We start from the raw sequence: 19733 nt of genomic DNA, 5'->3' as shown, positions 1-19733 counted from the left end.
GGGGTGGGGAATGATCAAAGAGTCCCCATACAAGCTGCTGAACAAAGTAAGGTACTATTATTATTACAGAGGCACATATGCCAATTTGGGACCTGGATCTTCCATAAGTGGGACAGCTACGTCACAGCAACTTCTATGAAAACTCATTCTATGTAAAGAAGTTGTTTTATATCAATTGAATGTAGGTGAAAGAGTTATGTTTGCATGGAAGATAAGGTGCATTTATTTCAAGTCAACTAAAATATCTTAAAACAAATTACATTATCAAGTTATTTCAGATTAATGTATTTTTTGTTTCTTGCATAATTCCTTGAGGCTTTAGTGGAATAAAGTTTAAGTGACTCAGGGTGTGCATCACTCAAAATCACCCTTCATAGGCTTGCCCATGGGTACAGTTTGAAACTGAGTGAGCTGAACAAAGATTAGAAGGTCTAAGGTTCAGTTCTCTATCGGTCTTTCTCATTCAGATTAGTGCCTGTGCTTTTCATTTCTTCAACTCTGATGCAAAAGTAGGGATTGTATTTCCTAAGAAGTTGTTAGGATACATGCAATAACAAACTATATGTGACTCTTTCTTCTAAGGAACTTCCAATTGTATTATGTTTTGGATGATGTTTAGGTTTGCCTTTGAAGCGAATCAGTGTTCTCTGCCAGGAGGTAAAAAGTGATGTTTGTTTTCTGAAAATGCATTTGAAACTATTTCGACCAGTCCCAGAATGCTAAATTGGTGATATAAAAAATCATCAATTGCTTGAAATGTTTTTAGTCTTCTTTTTGTTATTGATGTAAGGCTTAGGTTGTTTTTTTTGTTTTGTTTTGTTTTGTTTTTTGTTTTTCTTTGGCCAGTCCTAGGGCTTGAACTCAGGTCCTGTGCACTGGCCCTGACCTATTTTTGCTTAAGGCTAGCACTCTACCTCTTGAGCCACAGTGCCAATTTCAGCCTTTTCTGTTTACGTGGTACTGAGAAATCAAACCCAGAGCTTCATGCACAACAGGCATGCATGCTAGGCAAGCACTCTACCACTAAGCCACATTCCGAGCCAGGCTTAGCTTTCTCTCTCTGATTAGGTATGTATTCATCTGGGAAAAGACAACACAACAGAGAGGGGAGTGAGGATGGGAAAAATCTCAGGGAAATTTTTGAAAGAAACACTTGCAAAATAACAAGAAAATAGAGTGAATGGCTAGGTGAAAAATTAAATGCATGTTTCTGTATGCATACAAATATGCAAATACATATGTACATTTTCCTAAGTAGTTTCACATTCACTGTTTCATTTTTTCTCTATAAAACCCTGTGATGTTGGTTCTATTATGATTTTCATAATGAGAGTGAGTTACATTGTACAGAGACCATAAATGACTTTCCTCAAACCAGGCTTTTCATGTAGGAAGGGTTCTTTGCCCCAAAGATTCTGTGAGTTGTGAAGGGTGAGTTTGGGGAGTTTCCATTAGAATTCAGTGCCAGTCAAGGGTAATTATAAATATTTCTTTAGCCTGAAGATCTAAAGAGGATCTAGTCTAGTGGAATTCCAGAAGAATTGAGATACTCTTGGAAAGCTGGCTCTAAAATATAAAATATACTTTGAGTCTGAACTGAATTGCTTTGACAGTTTGAGTACAGAAAGAATGATTCTAATAATTAGAAACTATTTGTAGATTCCCTATAATTTTTATATGATGCAGGTGAATTTGGAACAGTTCATTTCTGTCATTCTGAATTGTTACCAAGTTTTTCAAAGATAATATTTAATATTACCTAGCATTTTGTGATAATCTTCAATGGAGCATGAATAGTGAAATTAATACCTTAATTAATACCTTTCTTCCCCACATGGACAGCTGCTTATCAGATGATTTTAATAAAAAGAAACAAAAGAAAACTGTAGTAGAAATCTTTCATTTTGATCTTTCAGAAGTGTTCATTTCTTTTACCCATCCATGGTTAAGTCAGTATTGCAGAAAAATATTCCCAGACACTGAAGAGAAATTCAGAAGATGAACTTACGTGCTAAACATTGCACCAGGTCATTTCTTGTATATTTATGAGCAGCACATAAACTCATTCAATTTATCTTCACTTCAGAAGATCTTCTGAGAAAATGTTAGGAATGCTTAGCTCATTTCTATTCATTGACAATTTTTTTTTAGCCACTGGTGCTTCTGTACTTTTTTTTTTGTCTATGGCCTTTTTTTGTGGAAAAAAGATTTAAAAGTAGGTATGGCATTCCTTTTAAAATCAAATGCCTTCTTCAAATATGTCGCCAGAATAAAAATAGTAACCAACACAGATGGTATATAGCTATAAATTAAGGTTTATTTTAACTGAGATGAAGTCATCCATTATTTAATAATATGAAAATGAAAACTGTACTTCCCTTTCTCTTGTCAGCCCTGAATTCATGCTAATAATCCTCCCTAGTACATCTGACTTAGTGTGCATGCCACCATTAAAGAAAACTGGAGAGCCCTCATGGCTTAAGGATGGTATAAAAGTGTATATGACTCCATTTTCCAAGCAAAAGTAATATGACTTTTACAGAGATGATTTCATTAGTTATATGCAGGATAGAGTTAATTGGGTACAGACTAGGTAAGCAGGTATATCTGACCACTATCAGTAAGTCAGTAAGCACAGGTTAAGCATTTAGAGTAAACAAGGCACTGCATTAAACACTGTGGTGACCGAATGGCTCATTTGGAGAATGATCATGATACAATGATCATTATGCAATGAGCTGAGTCAGCCCTAGCCACTTCTCTGTACATCACAGTTACCTTGGTATCACTAAAATAAAGAAGCTGTCTTGATTCTTCCTGGCCACACCTGAATCAGCATTTAGGGGATTGAGCTTGGGAATTTGTATTGCATTTTGAAGAAGAAAACATGAAACACTTCTCAGCTGATGTAGCCAATGGGTTACTTTCTGGGAGCCATTGGTCAAGATTTCACTTAAGTAAAACTCAATTGAGATCTCTGGATAGGAAAAACCAAAAACAACCATTTTAGTGTCTTTTCAGTTTAATGGCACAAGTTTAGAAATTTGAGAAATTTATGGTTTGTAATTTCGTGAAGTAAAGGCTCAGAAAAAGGAAAGGGTAAGAACATTTCTTGTAAATGAAGTCTTCCCTTTTCTCCATATGATTTATGTGCTATGTGCTAGTCATGCTGAAATAGTTCATAAGTCAGCTTTGCTAATGAGTGTTAATATGAAGAGCATCTGGCACATTAGAACACAATTAGTTATGGCAATCATGCAGTTAAAGTCAAACAGTAAACATTACAGAGTGCCTATTAAGTACCAAGCATAGTCTAAATATCACCAAAAGTGTTTGTAAAGGAAGTTTGTAAAGTCAGTCTGAAAGTAAGCAATAGTGATTTATGAATAGTAGCCTAATACTAGACTATCATAATGTCATAAGCCCTTGGATTCACTCTGCAGGACTAGTCAATGCCCTTGATGTTGGCTTTATATTTGTTTGTTTCAGGGCTGGACATGGAACCCAGGACCTTGTGCATATATGGCGGGCACAATACCAAGAACTACATCTGAGCTCAATTTTGGTACTATTGATTTAAATTAATTGATTAATTTGTCAGTCATGGTGCTTGAACTCAAGGCTCACTCACTGTCCCTAAGCTTTTTCGCTCAAGGTTAGCATTCTACCACTTTGGGCCACAGCCCCTCTTCCAGTTTTCTACTGATTAATTGGAGATAAGAGTCTCATGGACTTCCCTACCTGGGCTGGCTTTGAACTGTGTTCCTCATATCTCAGCCTCCTGAGTAGCTAGGATTAGAGGTGTGAGCCACTGAATTTCATACCTTTAACATTCAGTCAAAACTGACTTCAAAGATCTGTGGTAATACAAATGCTTAACAGTATTTGTCACCTTCACATGCTCAGTGTGAAGTCTAATTTTGTGTGTCAGTTTGACTGAGCTAAGGGATTCTGGGAAATATTATTTCTGTGAGTGTGTTTCTGGAAAAGATAATGGATTCATTTGAATTAGTACACTGAGTAAAGAAAGTTTCATCCTCCTAACATAGATGGGCCCCATCCATATTGAACAGAGCAACAAAGAAGAGGAAGGTAGATTCAGCTGGGGCATCTATTTCCTCTTGCTCTCGGACATCAGTGCTCCCAGTTTTGGGGCCTTTGGACCTAAGTTAGTTTTTGCATCATTGGCTCTTATGAGCCTTTGGCCTTTGGCCTTGAACTGAGCTACCCCCCCTGGTTTTCTTGAGCCTCCAGTTTGTAGATGCAAAACTAGGCCACATCTCATGTCAAGCAATCCCTTATAACCAACCCTTTTTCATGTATCTCTATGTGTCCCAATGGTTTTGTTTCTCTGAATTATATATTCAAAAAAGCCCATTGCTATGTTTTAGCTATGTTTTAGGGAAGCTGGTGGAAGAATAGGACAGGAATTAAAGAGTGTATCCTCATCTGTGACAACTGACTTTAGAAGGGTTAAAGGTTAAGTTACTCTTTTGACAGGAAATGAGGTATAAGTTACTTCTAAAAATTACTCTTGAAAAGGTCAAAAGTTACTCCTTTGACAGGAGATGCAGTATATTGGAATGAAAGAGGAAAAAAAGAGTTATACATACCTGGTAGGGTGGCTCATGCCTGTAATCTTAGATAATTGGTAGATGGAGATCTGGAGGATCACGGTTCAAGGCTGGACCAGGTAGAGAGTTAACAAGAACCCCATCTCAATCAATATATCTGGGTATGATGGTATGTGCTTATTATCCCAGCTATATGGGAAACAGAAATAGGATAATTCTGGACAAGGGCAGTCTGAGCACAAACACAAGCCCCTATTGGTAAAACGACCAAAAAGTAATGAAGGATAAGTATGTGGCTCAAAAGGCAGAGCACTTACACATCTCTGAGTTCAAGACTAGGTACTTCCCTCCAAAAGAAAAGAGAATAATACATGATATTGATTTTGGTAAAAGAGAATGTGGAGAAATGAAGGAAAGTGTCTTTAAAGGCAGATGAGAGAAAAGAATGTGTGGAATTCACAATGGTATTATGAATGCCTTGAATCTAGATCACATGGTACTCTTCAAAGTAAATGGATAGGGCAGAGAGATTGAAAAGAGTTAAGAACTCTGCATTATTGAAGGTATATCTACTTTTCTCTTTCAGAATCCACCAAAGGAAATTTGATACTTCAATTGAGAAGAGTTTAGAAGTTACATAATCTTTCCTACATTTCTAAAGAGTAAATTAACAGTACACTTGTATTTTCAATACCATAGCCAACCTCTTCCAAAATTTTATATACCAATAAATCTAAAAGAATATTATACATATGAATATAATCAAAATATTCACTTGAAGGTATTTTCTAATGGTTGAATATTTCTCAAAGTCCTTCAACATGACTTACTATTAATATATTTCCTTTGGTGATTCTATATCTTTTAAAACAAGAGGAATTGTGTTAACAACAACAAAATTATTGTCAGCTTCCATAATTGTTACTCTTCATTCTTTTCCTTTTCTGAGTTATCCTGATCTTAATAATGAAAAAGATAAAGGATTTTTAATTCTTTTTTTTTCCCCCCAGGGCTGAGGACCAAACCCAGGGCCTTGCACACGCCAGGCAGGCACCCTACCGCTGGGCTAAACCCCCAGCCCCAGGATTTTTAATTCTTGCGCTTTAATCTTTACTCTGTGTGTTCATTTATAACAGAATGTCTAAGTTTATTACTTAAAGTTCTTGAGGTTTTATGTGTTCCAATTTGTGAGGTGGTGCTCTGCTCATTTGCACAAACATTTGCTACTGAAATTTGGATTTTCAAATCGAGTTGGGTTTATTTTTGTTATGTTTTATGAAAATAGGTCAGCTTTGAGGGATGATTTATTACCCATCAAAGAAACATCAGAGAAACAGATGAAAGAGAAGTAGAAACTAGAAAAAAGTTGAAGACAAATACCATGTTTTTTTTTTGTTCTTTAAAAGCTTGAGTCGCAAAATATATGCCTATATAGAGAATTCTCAGGAGAGTCCAACTACTCTGATGGTAGAATGGTAGATACATGTCCTATACATCTTTCCAAATATAGAGAATGTACTGTACATTTTAATAGAATGTACATTTAATAGAATGTACATTTTAATAGAAAATCTGATTTCTATATCAATGAATGTTTAACTCAGATAAAAATAATATAAGTAAGAAATGGATATATCATCAGATGGCAATAAGATTTGCATACTGTCCTATTAATCCTGGCCTGGTCTTTTAGCTTTCTTGCTTGCTTTCTTGAGTGCTTGCTTGCTTGCTTGCTTTCCTGTCATGGAGCTTGAACTCAGTATCTGGGCATTGTCTCTAAGCTTCTTTGGCTCAAGGCTAGTGCTCTACCATTTGAGCCACAGCACCACTTCAGGCTTTTTTTTTTTCTGTTTATATTGTACTAAGAAATCAAACCTGGGGTTTCATGAATGCTAGGTAAGCACTCTACCACTGAACGACATTCCCAGCCCCTGGCCTTTTAGTTATACCCAGCCTCTATGTAAAACTTCTATGTGGCTATCATTAGATGACCAGGAAGGGGGCAGAGCTAAGCAGCAGGAAATGCTTGCTCTTTTTCCCCTTTTCTACCTGTAAAGGCACACACTCAACAGTTGCTTGATATAGGTCCATTTTGCTGGCTCTGTTACAAAGGCCTGGTTAAAAGTGCAAGGTCTCCAAATCTCTGCTCCCAGAGCCAGTGATGCTGGCATTTGTGCTTGTGTCCTAGAAGGAGCTTGAATTTGCTCATATCAACCAACACCACTTATAATAAGACTTTCTCCTAATAAATTCAACAATGTACGTGAGCTCGACACAAGAATTAGCTCCTTGGAGCCTAGGAATAGTTAAATGAAGTATTCTATTTCTCTGAGCCCTGGGCTGAGTATGGAGGATGATGTAGGCCTCTCTTTCTTTTAGATTTTTGATCTAGTCATGTAGCTGTCTTTGTTCTTGTACAGATAAAAGCAGATCAAGATCATGACCCAGAGCAGGGTGAGGAAGATCACGGTGATGAAAAACTACATGAATGCTGGTTTCTTCGACTTCTAGGGGTAGGGTCTCAGTGACCTGCAGAATTGAGATAATCATTAGTTCTTCTCCCTAAGAAGTTGGGGTCAGGAGGCCAGTCATTGCTGCTAGGGCTTGAGTACCTTGAGAGAAGGTAGAGTTGTGGGGCACTGTTTTGCAAGATTCTTTTTTTTTTTTTTTTGTCGGTCGTGGGGCTTGAACTCTGGGCCTGGGCGCTGTCCCAAGCTCTTCAGCTCAAGGCGAGCGCTCTACCACTTGAGCTACAGCACCACTTCCGGTTTTCTGGTGGTTTATTGGAGATAGGAGTCTCACGGTCTTTCCTGCCCGGGCTGGCTTTGAACCACGATCCTCAGATCTCAGCCTCCTGAGTAGCTAGGATTACAGGCGTGAGCCACCAGCGCCCGGCTTCTGCAAGATTCTTTATGAATTTGACCCAGGCAAAAACTTCAGATTCAGTGTGTGTGTGTGTGTGTGTGTGTGTGTGTGTGTGTATCTTGTTACTGAGAGCAGAATTCTCACTACAAAAAACAGTGAAGATACTGGAAGTTCTGGAGATCCGGTTATTGGTGGTGACTGTGCTGTTGAATTGACTCACATTATCTCTTCTCTTCAATTTCCATAGCTTTTAGTCACCATCAGTGTTACATAAATGTGCCAACCACACCTTACATAAAAGGAGAAATCATACTTTCAAAGTCTTTGACAGAAAATTGATAGCTAGAGTAAAAAATCCATGTGACAAGTCAAATCTCAGTGAGCAGTCACAGCATGCCGTGCACAATAAAAATGACACATGGTGGACTGGGAAGGTGGCTCAGTGGTAGATTGCTTGCCTTGCATATATGAGGCCCTGGGTTCAATTCCTCAGCACCACATAAGCAGAGAATAAAAGCCGGAAGTGGTGCTGTGGCTCAAGTGGTAAAGTGCTAGCCTTGGGCTGAAAAGCTGAGGGGCAGTGCCCAGGCCCAGAGTTCAAGCCCCATGAAAAAAATTAAATTAAATTAAATTAAAAAGGCACATGGTATCTGCACATCATTCATAGCTTTGAGGACCTTTATTGGTAAATGGGACAGATAACACTCCCATTTTCCATATGAAAACCAAGCACCTTGAAGATTGTATAACAGCTTAGTTTGGCACAGGCTGATCTTTTAATTATCTCCAAACTCCAAACCCCTTGCTTGTCTCATGTTTATAAATTCTTACAGATACCTACTCTATGCCACGCACTGTCCTATATCTTGAGAAAACAGCATGTGATACACCCCAAGGATGATTTATCCTCTTGGGAAGATTAATAGACACTAAAAGAACAATCCAGTGAGTAGCACGAATTGATTCTCAGTACTACGGACAATAGGAAGATAGAAGGCCCAGTTGGAAGTGAGAGACAGGAGGGGAAGGTGTTATTTCAAGAGAGATGGTCAGAAAAGAGCCCTCTTATGAGGAGACTTTTGAGCAGAGATCATTGGGAAGTGGGCAAAGTTCCCTGTGGGAAAACTGTTCACTAAATATGCTTATCAAAGTATAGAACTTTGGTGGCACTTTACTCCCTGTGCTCATGTCCGTCCCTGTTTTACACTGGATTTTTAAGAATCGGATCTCAATTCTGAGTGAAGTTCCCCCTGTTTCAGTCCTCTCATTATCGCCGGAATCAAAGACTTGCACCATCTACTTCCATATCCAGCTTTCTTCCCTGGAGGTGGTGTCTGAGAGATTTTTCTCTTTTCAGCCCTGGCTGAACTTGAACTGTGATTCTCCAAAGTGGGTAGGATTAAGGATGTAAACCACTGGCACGCGGATTATAACTACACACACACACACACACACACACACACACACACACACACACACACACTTTGCTTGTGTGGAAATGTGAAAAGGATGCATTTTGGCCTATATAATTTAAACTTTTTTGTCTCATGTAAAATGGTCATTGTGATTATTATCACACTGGTAATCATGAATTGTTCTCAGCTTAGTGGGAATAAAATCTGCTAGACTAGAACAACTCTACTTATGTAATCCTAAAATGTCATGATATATGGAAAAGAAAAATCCTAGCCACGTACAGAAGGCGTGGGATGGCCATGGTGGGCTTGGAAAGTAGACTGAAGTAAAATAGCAGGTGGGATTTGAGGAGACTGAAGAATCAAGTGAACCAGATTATTAGGGCTAACATTTGGCTTCTCTGCCACTGTTATGAAATAATTTAATCAGACCTTTAAAATCTTAACCTAGCTCTTTCCTCAATAAGTTTATGAACACAGCAAACCAAATTTATGGAACGTAAATAAATGACATCTTAGAAATGGCTGAGTGTTGAGGTCAGCCCCAAGGCGCCTTCGAAAAGCTTTTGTGAAGCACCCAGGTCTGGGTGCTTCTTATTTTGCCCCAGGCTTAAAGGGTTCCATCCCTTATTTTGCAATGTTGACTGCTTCTAATAGATGGAGCAATGACAACACACAGTTCCTTTGGTCTCAACATTTGACCACTTTCACCTCCCTCGCTTAGTATATTAATACAACTTAGTACATACATCTTAGTACATCACTGTAAGTGAGGAGAGTTCTACTGAGGAGATTAAGTGATTACTCCCAAATTGAAATGCTGTCTAATCATCTGCCCTTCATTCTTCCCCTATTAATTTTCTTTTGGGGCTTAAAAAATCAATAGGATCTTAAAACAACCAAATAAATGTGTGTTGCTAAATTTTAATTTAGTAAACATCCTCTGAGTCATAACTTGACTGGTGCATTCTATCCATCTGATAAACATTCTTAGCTAGCACATCGATATGTCCAGCATTTTAAAAATAGATTTAAAAGAGAAATTTATGATTGCTATGATTAATTTACATGTTAGAGATAAGACCACACACCTATGATGTGTGATTTTCAGAGAAGAATCTATAATTAACAGCTTAAATGGTTCTTTCACAGCTCCTTATTCAGAAATAAAAGAAACATTATATAAAAGAAACATATAAAAGAAACTAGCCTATCTTTTAAATTATACCATGCAATAATTCTGGACATGAGGCCATTTTTTTTTCCAGTCCTGGGGCCTGAACTCAGGGCCTGGACACTGGCCCTGAACTTCTGTTTTGCTCAAGGCTAGCCCTCTATCACTTGAGCCACAGTGCCAGTTCTGACTTTTTCTGTTTATGTGGTATTGAGGAATCAAACCCAGGGCTTCATGCATGTTAGCCAAGAACTCTACCACTAATCCCCCTTCCCAGCTGAGGCCATTTTAATATCAGTTTTGGTAATACTTTGTAATCTTCAAAGTGTTTTTGTTTGTTTGTTTGTTTGTTTGTTTTAGTTGGTCATGCGGCCTGAACTCTGGGCTTGGCAGCTGTCCCTCAGCTCTTCAGCTGAAGGCTAGTGCTCTACCATTTGAGCCACAGTGCCACTTCTGGCTTTTTCTGCTTATGTGGTGCTGAGGAATCGAACCTACAGCCTCATGTCTGCAAGACAAGCACTCTACCACTGAGCCACCTTCCGAGCCCCTCAAAAGGGTTTTTAAATCTTTCATGGTGAATGATAACATGCCTAAAGAAAATTGAACAACACATAGATGTAAAACTTGTTTTCTTTTCACCCCAAATCAATGCCACTGTAACTATCACGAGATAAAGGAATAAAAATTATCCCAGTACCCAGCAGATATAACAGCCTTTGTGTCTCAGCCAAGGATCTGTCCAGAGAAAACAGCAGAGTGCTGGTATAGAATCTGGGTTGCCATGGGAATTGACCGAATACAGCCATGGAACTTTGGTGAACACTTGAATTGCTTCTGGATCTCAGGCTGCATTGGAAGTGAGCAAGACATACAACCGACCCAAATATTAGGAAAGCAAAAGACAATCTTGATCTAGGGGTTGGATTTGTGGCTCAATTGATAAAACATCAGCCAATGAGCAAAGTTTCAGTTACTGAGTTCAAGTCCTGGTCTTGCAAAAAAAAAGAAAGAAAATCTTCATCTTCAATGGTTAAAGGCAACAGAGGTTGCCTGGTAAACCCGGAGTTTAGGAATGATGTACACTAAATACAACATAACCTGGTACTTCGCATCCACACACCATATGTGTGTGTGTGTGTACATAAATTTGTATATATATATATACATTATATATTAATCTTCTGCCTCATTTCTGTCTACTACATAGTGTCAAGTTTAGGTTGTCTATTGTGTCCAAAATTTCTACAGAAGAAAATTCTGGAAAACATGGCTAGAGCACAGATAAATTGTCCTAGTACAAATCTACTACACCTTCTTGAAATTATTACCCGTCTCTTTTGGCAAAAAGTTAACCACTAACTCAGCCCTTTCAATAACCACGTATTCGTCTTTTTTTTTAGGCCTGAGATAGGGACTCAGTTTCTCACATGCTTGGTGGTTGGTGCTCTACCAACTGAGCCACGCCTCCAACCCCATGTTTATTATTTTACTAATCTATCATAATTCCTTTAAAATACATTAGCTAGCCATATACATTTATATATGATAATGCATTTTATGTAAGTGGAATCCTTTAGTTTGTGCTAACTCACGATGTCTAGCTTCTACTTCACAGTATATTTTCGTGACCAGTTTATATTTTAGGCATAGCTGTAGTTTATTTATTGTCATTGTATTCTGTTTTATGACTATAATTGAGGTATGTTTATTTATTCTGCCGATGATAAGACATTTGTTTCCAGCTCTGGGCTACTGTGTATGATGTGGCCATGAACATTCTTTTACAGACTTTCTACAAATCTTTTATACATATATATATATATATGTGTGTGTGTGTGTGTGTGTATTTATAGCATAGATACTCCTGTTATGAACAGACTATTAGAGACATTGACCAGGCACTGGAATGCTGAGTCGTGGAATGTGTACTTGTTTCATATGAATAGATGATACTAAATTAGCTCCAATATGACTGAATAAATTTTGTAAGTCCACCACATTTTTGTAAAAGTTCCTGTTGCTCCACATCCTTCCTAATATTTGGTATTACCCAGTTTGTTGTAATTTCCGTGCTTAGTAGTATTAATGTCACTTAGTATACATCAATATTAATTCCTTTTAATCTGCTGGTATTCCATTACCACAGTTTTTACTGTGGTAACTTTTACTGCTGGAAACTAGCTTTTTCCAGTTTTAAGCAATCGTAATTACAACTTTTGTGAAGATTCTTGCTTCTTTTTTTTCCCAAAAGTATATTGTGATATTAGTATAGGATGTCACTCTTTGGCATTTATTTTTTGTATAACACAACATATCCCCCTATTTAATCTATAAATTTGCTCTCCTTTCTATTTTTAGATGTGTTTCTTAAAACAGTATGTAGTTTTTATTTCAGTCATTCTGATAACCATTGTCTTTTGGGTAATCTACTAAAAATCTTCCAATTGATGTATTTAGGATTAAACTTAATGTTATTATTTTCTATTTGTCACACTTTAATGTTCAATTTCCTTCCTTCTCTCTTTTAGATGAAGTAATTTTAATTTTTATCCTTTTCCTCTGATACTTGTCCATAGTCATATGTTGTTACTATTCTTTTGGTAGTTACCATAGAGATTAAAACGTATATTCCAGATTCATAAGAGTTCAGTGGCTAATTTTATTCTGCCCTTCTTTTAAGAGACTCAGAAAATTTAAATATGTGTGCTCATACCCACTTCCACAAAGTTTTATCTATTGCATTGCCTACATTTTCCCTCTATGGTGTTGATTCATCCCATTATTATTCATTTAGATTATTCACATATGTCCATCTTATGTTATCATCTTCTCTCTATAACTGAACCCTAGTTATATATTCTTAGTTTTACTTTAGTATCTACTATGGTTAAAACGATCAATTTTTGCTTATCACAATCCTATTTGGCAATTGGGTCCTGTCTGAGGATATTCTCTCTTGACTGGGAATGCTATATTTTCCTTTATTTCCGGAGTATGAGCTATATAGTTCCCTATTTCCTGCCCTGTGACTATTCCAACTACACATCAAATATGATGTGGCAATATCAATATGAAAATCACATCTTCTCAAAATGGTTAACCTGGGCTAGGAAGGTGGCTCAGTGGTAGAGCGCTTGCCTTTCATGCTTGAGGCCCTGAGTTTGATTCCTCAGCACCATGTAAGCACAAACAAAAAAGCCGGAAGTGGCGCTGTGGCTCAAGTGGTAGAGCGCTAGCCTTGAAGAGCTGAGGGACAGCGCCCAGGCCCAGAGTTCAGGCCCCATGACCGGACCCCCCCAAAAAAAATTCAAAATGGTTAACCTGCCATTTCATGGATGAAGTGAAAGAAAAAATTCTACATATTAAGTATATTCAAATTATAGCTACCCTAGCTAGATGGTTATGTAGATTTTTTTTTTTTGCAGTATGGTGATGGAATCCAGGCTTTTGCTTATGCTAGGCTGGTGCTCTTGTACCAAGTTCCATCCCCAGCTCTGCAGTATCACTCTTGACAGTACATTGACATCAAACCCTTATAATACACTCCTGACAGTACATTTACATCAAACCCTTATAATACACAAAAATGCAGAACTATTATTTAAATCCTAAAGGGTCAAGAAATAGTAAAGGTTTAGGAAAAGCGGCATGGGAGTGCATTACTTTGGCAAACGGGTAGAAGGTGATAAGGCCTTGAAAGCCATGTTGAAGGAGCTGAGTGCTTGGCAGACTCCTCCACATTGTTTTGTTTTTCCGAAGCTATATAATTAGGATCAAATGGCCTTTTCTATCACAAAGCTTGAAGGGTTAAACAAATGTAATTTTTCTGAATTCCTTAGTGTATATATATGTATATATATATTCTTTTTAGAGACTGCATGTGTGTGTGTGTGTGTGTGTGTGTGTGTTTTGATCCTGGGGTTAGAGGGGCTTGAATTTAGGGTCTGGATGCTGTCTCTGAGCTGTTTTGCTCAAGGCTAGCTTTCTGTCATTTGAACCACAGTTCAACTTCCAGCCTTTTGGTGGTTAATTGCAGATAAGAGTCTCATGGACTTCCCTGTCTAGGCTGGCTTCAAACTCTGATTCTCAGATCTTAGCCTCCTGAGTAGCTAGGGTCACAGATGTGAGCCACCCATGCTTGGCTTTAGAATATTTTTTTTTAAAGGAAAGAAACTTCTTGCTGAGTGTTGGCGGCTTACACCTTTAGCTCTAGCCATGTTTTTTGTTTTTGTTTTTAAAAATAAATTTTGTAACTATACTCTTTTTCTAAAATCTTTTCTTTCATTGAGTAATTATTTTAAAATTAAAATATTTAATTATCAATGTTTCCATTTAACATTATTTTCTTTGTTTTGAAAATACATAAAGAGAATTCTAGAAGATAAAAGCAATATATTACTATTAGTATTAAAATTGATTCGTGACTAGAAACATAGAAATGCATATAAACATTGAATTTAGATGAATTATTTTTTTCAAGCACGTAGGACTTTAACAATTATAAAATCCTTGGCTCAGCAATGGTGCTGCTGATGCCTATAATCCTACTTACTCAAGAAGCTGAAATCTGGAGGATCAAGGTTTGAAGCCATCCTAGGCAAATAAAGTTGGCTTAGACGTATCTCCAAAATACTCAAAGAAGAGTGCTGGAGGCATGGTTCAAGTGGTAGAGAACTTGCCTAGCAGAGCAAGAAGCCCTGAATTCAAGTCCCACTGCTGCCAAAAAAATAATAGCCCACAATGTTTTGCTTGTTAAGTATCCTGGCATCCTAGGAATGGTAGATAAATGTTAACACAGAAACACTCTTAATAAACAGTCATTTTCTGAAGAGGTTTGAGTCAGCTAATTCTCAATCTTCAATGTGATATACAATATATGCTTTTGACACATTAAAAATTGAATCCATTATCGACCACACTTAGATGCTTTCATTTTTTAGATTCATACCCACCAGTGATCTTGCTCACTAGAGGGGATCTTGCTTCTATCACTAGAGGCATTAATAAAAGATGGACCCTAGTAAGCCCAGATATCATTCAAGTTCTATTTACCTGCTGTCAGTTCTCCATTAAACATATTTTCTGATTTCAAGAACATTGTCTCCCAGATGGCATGTCCCTAAATGAAGAAGCCAGAGAGTGTGGGGCTGGTGGGCATATTTTCCTTTTAATAGTAATTCTCTTTGTACAGCACAAATGATTTGCTGCTTCGCGCACACAGTCTAAGGATTCTGATTATGGATCAGGATGAACAATGGGAGAAGGTGGAAAGCTAATCATTGATAACCATATTATTTTTGATCTACTTATGCTATTGATTTCATTTACTTCCTTGTGTCCTTTGGTTGACAGTAAACAAAAGACACAGTTGATGGGCTAAGTGGATTTCCATGAGTAGAAAAAGTTGGGTTGACTGGCTGCTGTTGCTGCTTGCATGTAGGGGGAGCTCAGATGACCAGAGCTCCTCAAGCAGCCTTCTCCATCAACAGCATGGCCTAAGGGCCCAGAGATGGTTGACCATCTGGTAGACTCACATGCTCATCCAGACCTTGCCATGTTATGAACAGCAGCCAGTTTTAACTTCCTCTTTACTTGTTCATGATTGGGAAGAATGAAGCAGCCAGATTTATCTGTGGGACTAAAGTTCTTTTCAGACTCCTCTTCCGTGTTACCTGTTAAGTAAGGGCACATGAATTAGTAGCTGGCATTATGTGACACTTTTCCAGAGCTAACTTTCACCATGATAGATTTTAATATTTTAGCATAAAAGCAGAGTTATTTTATTAAATCCTGTATGATTTCAAGGAGAAGACTGTAGGAGGTGGCTCATGCCTGTAATCCTAGCTACTCAGGAGGCTGAGATCTGAGGATCTCGGTTCAAAGCCAGCCCAAGCAGGAATGTCCTGAGACTCTGATCTCCAATTAACCACCAGAAAACCAGAAGTAGCGGAAGTAGCACTGTGACCCAAGGGGTAGAGCGCTAGCCTTAAACTGAAGAGCTTAGGGACAGTGCCCAGGCCCAGAGTGCAAGACATACAACCACCACCACCACCACCAACAACAACAAAAAGTAGGAGGTAGGGCGGCTGAAGAGTTGCTCAAATGGCTTAGCCATTCTGGAGAACAACAAAATAATCTGGAAAGGACGGATTCAAAACAAAACAAGGGGACACTGTTTAGCTAATTAAGGATGAGTATTACATTCATAACACTGGAGTCTTCTGAATGGTAGGAAAATAAAACCAGTTGGTGATCCCACAAATGAGAAATGAATTGAATTATTCTGGGAAGAAATAAACAGAGAAGTTTAAATTCAGGGCCTAGGAAGGTGGCTCAGTGGTAGAGTGCTTGCCTTGCATGCATGAGGTCCCAGATTTGATTCCTCAGCACCACATAAACAGAAAAAACCAGAAGTGGCTCTGTGGCTCAAATGGTAGAGCATTAGCCTTGAGCTGAAGAGCTGGGGGACAGTGACCAGATCCAGAGTTCAAGGTCCACAACTGACAAAAACAAAAACAAAAAATGTTTAAATTCATTTAGTTAAAAAAATTGGATTGCTGGGTGTTAGTGACTCATGCCTGTAATCCTGGTTTATCAGGAACCTGGATCTGAAAATCCCAGTTCAAACCCAGCCCAGGCAGAAAAAATCTGAGAGACTCTTTTCTCCAATTAGAAAAAAATCTAAAGGTGGACATGTGACTCAAGTGGTAGAGTAGCAACCTTGAACAGAAAAGCTAAGGAAGAGGCCCTGAGTTCAAGCTGTATTATAGTCAATAATAATCATAATCATAATATAATTGGGTCAAGAAATAGCTAATTTTTTCAGTTTTATTCATCCAGCATTTTACTACAGGCACCATCTGCATGTATGTATGGAAATGTATCAGGGTTTGGTTGTATGTGACTTTGCAACACATATCTATTACGTTTATAGTCTGAGGAAAAGAAGTGAGGAATAAAAGGGAGAATGAAATGTAATATAACACTAAAGCTTCAAAGGTCCAGATTCAGTCACCTGGTAGCCCTTCAGGTTTGGATCCCACAGAGAAAGGGGAGGAGGCTCCGTTCACTCAATCAGCACACCAAGCCCTAACTACACATTTCAATTTCATTATTTTGTTCGACATTTTTTTTTCAGTGTTTCAGTTGTCAGTTTCTTCTAAATGTTGGTGTTAAAAAGAGAATAAGTGAGATGAAATTTGTACCGGATTTTACATTTTAGTAGAAAAAAAATGACTTCTGAAGAAAAGATGTCATGGAAAATGTTGTCAGAAAAAAACAACAACAATGATTTTATGGCACAATGGCAGCTGGAGATCAGAGATTTGAAGGAACCTAAAGCTGGGTGAGGGTATGATGACAGGGAGGAAGGGATTTGTCAATGTTCATGATCTAAACATTCTCAGGCTATTCTTTGTTGGAGAGTCTCAGCAGCTCTAATATCCCTGAATTATATACTATTATATTTTAAGATTCTGGCAGTAAAGTCAAACTTGTCATTTTTGTTGTTGCTTTTTGTTTCTATTTGTGCCCATCCAGGGGCTTGAACTCAGGGTTGGGATGCTGTCCTTGAACTTTTTAGGTCAAAGCTAGTGCTCTACCACTTGAGCCACAATTCCACTTTTGATATACTGGACATAAGAGTGTCATGGACTTTTCTGCCTGAGCTGGTTTTGAATTGTGATCCTCAGATCTCAGTCTCCTAAGTAGCCAGCATGAGCTACCAGTACCTGGCCAACTCATAGGTTTTAAGCCCTGCTCTGTGACAAATCTACAAAAGGTGGCAGAGACTCTGTCAAACAATACATACCAAATGCAAAGTATTGGCCTACGCACATGAATTTGATGATAAATATTAGCCATTGTCATTGACAATATTACTGAGCTATAATATTTCACCTAAAATAAAACTGAGAATTCCCCTGTCATTACATATCCAGAGAAACTATGGAGCATGCTAGCACAAACACCATCTTTCCCTTAAGTTTTCTTCTTCTTTTTTTTTTCAGTTGGCCATGGGCCTGAACCAGATCTGGGTCTAGGCACTGTCCCTCAGCTCTTCAGCTCAAGGCTAATGCTCTATCACTTGAATCACAGCACTTCCAGATTTTTCTGCTTATGTGGTACTGAGGAATCTACCCCAGGGCCTCATGCATGCAAGGCAAGTACTCTACCTACCATTGAACCACCTTCCCAGCCCCTCCATTAAGTTTTCTATGATTACATATTCTACAATTTTGAAAATTGGTTATAGTTCACAGAGTTCACATGCGTCCAGCTTTCGTCTCACATTTTAACTTTCTGAAAAGGAAATAGAAACCCATCTCTAATTTATATTTTCTGATTTGATAATTTGCTGTTTATTTCTTAAAGCATTTGTACCTCATTTTAAGAAGTTAATATTGGAATAAGTATCTCCATATTTTACCCTAAGTTTCATGCACACTCTAGTAGCCAGCTTTACTCTAGTAACTAGTCAAAACAGAGTAAGACAACTGTTCTTGACCTCTACTTAGAGGACGACTTTTTCCCCCATGGATTTAGGAATGGAGTACTGTTAGCACAAGCACATTTATGGGATCTCATAGTTGTTAATTTCACTAAAGTGAAATCTTTGTTCCCAAACTTTCTGAGATTATTTTATGCTGGGAGCATGAAATAACCATTATGAACATAGGCATATGATGTTTATTTGTCTCCTAATGCTAGAACTGGGTTTGAATTCAGAGCCTCAAGCTTGTTTGGCTCTCTAGCTCATCACTGGCGCTCTATCACTTGTGTCATAATTTTAGGCAGCCAGGCTTTTTGCTGCCTAATTGGAGATTGAGTCTAGTAGAATTTTATTGTTCGTACTGACTTTGAACTGCGATTTTCCAGGTCTCAGCTTCCTGAATAGCTAGCATTAAAGGTATGAGCCTCAGGCACCAAGCTGATATTTATTTACAGTTTGGATTTTAGTAAATATTTTATCCATTAGGCTGTTTGAGTTCCTAAAATCTTAGACAGCCAGTACAGTGCTGGTTTAATCTATTCTACTTTCCAAGTTCTGCTATCCTCTTTTAAGTGTGTGATTTTCTGAAGATAGAGTTCAAGCTCCAGTACCAGCATGAGAAAGAGAGTGAATATAGCACTGATGAAAGCAAAAGATATATTAAAAAATCCTTTGCATCTAAACAAGTAAGTTTTCATTCTTGATGATCTCTTATGAATTATAGTAAAGTCAATTGCTTATCTGAGTGTAGATTAGTCATTATGCAGATAACCACTACTACTAATTTTTAATTTTCTTTTCTTTTTTAATTTTTTATTTTTTTGTTGTGAAAATACTGTACAGAGAAGTTACAATTACATGGGCAAGATAACAAGTACATTTCCTATCAAGCATTGTTGCCTCCTCTTTGTTTCCCCTTCCCATCCCTTCCCATACTCCCCCCACCTCTTCCCCCGACCTGATCCTCCCCCCCACCAAAGTTGTAAAGTTTGTTTTTTGACATAACGACTTGTACATCTCATTGTTGCAATGGGCCCACCTGTATCCCTACTTAAACGATTTGTTTTTCCCCTTCCCCTCCACAAATTATACCAACATCAAATACAGTGAAAGTAGGGGTTATACCGTGGGGGAGGGACATACAAAGCAACAAAGAAATTATCTTATAATTATGTTAGAAACAATTGCATGAAAGAAAAAAATATTTGAATACT

General features: G+C 37.9%; 1 protein-coding gene across 1 annotated transcript in view; it reads right to left on the bottom strand.

Annotated features, from left to right (window-relative positions):
• Nucleotides 1–19733, bottom strand: part of Wdr64 (WD repeat domain 64) — a 151008-nt gene that overhangs the window by 15006 nt on the left and 116269 nt on the right. The window contains exon 27 of the mRNA XM_013021734.1: nt 15621–15700. Within this exon, the coding sequence (XP_012877188.1) occupies nt 15621–15700 (80 nt within the window). The remainder of the gene's footprint in view (nt 1–15620; nt 15701–19733) is intronic.

Source organism: Dipodomys ordii, unplaced genomic scaffold, assembly GCF_000151885.1.
Source record: "Dipodomys ordii isolate 6190 unplaced genomic scaffold, Dord_2.0 Scaffold57, whole genome shotgun sequence".
NCBI classification, from domain to species: Eukaryota; Metazoa; Chordata; class Mammalia; order Rodentia; family Heteromyidae; genus Dipodomys; species Dipodomys ordii.
The sequence above is the reverse complement of the archived record's forward strand: the minus strand, read 5'-3'. Positions and strand labels throughout refer to the sequence as shown.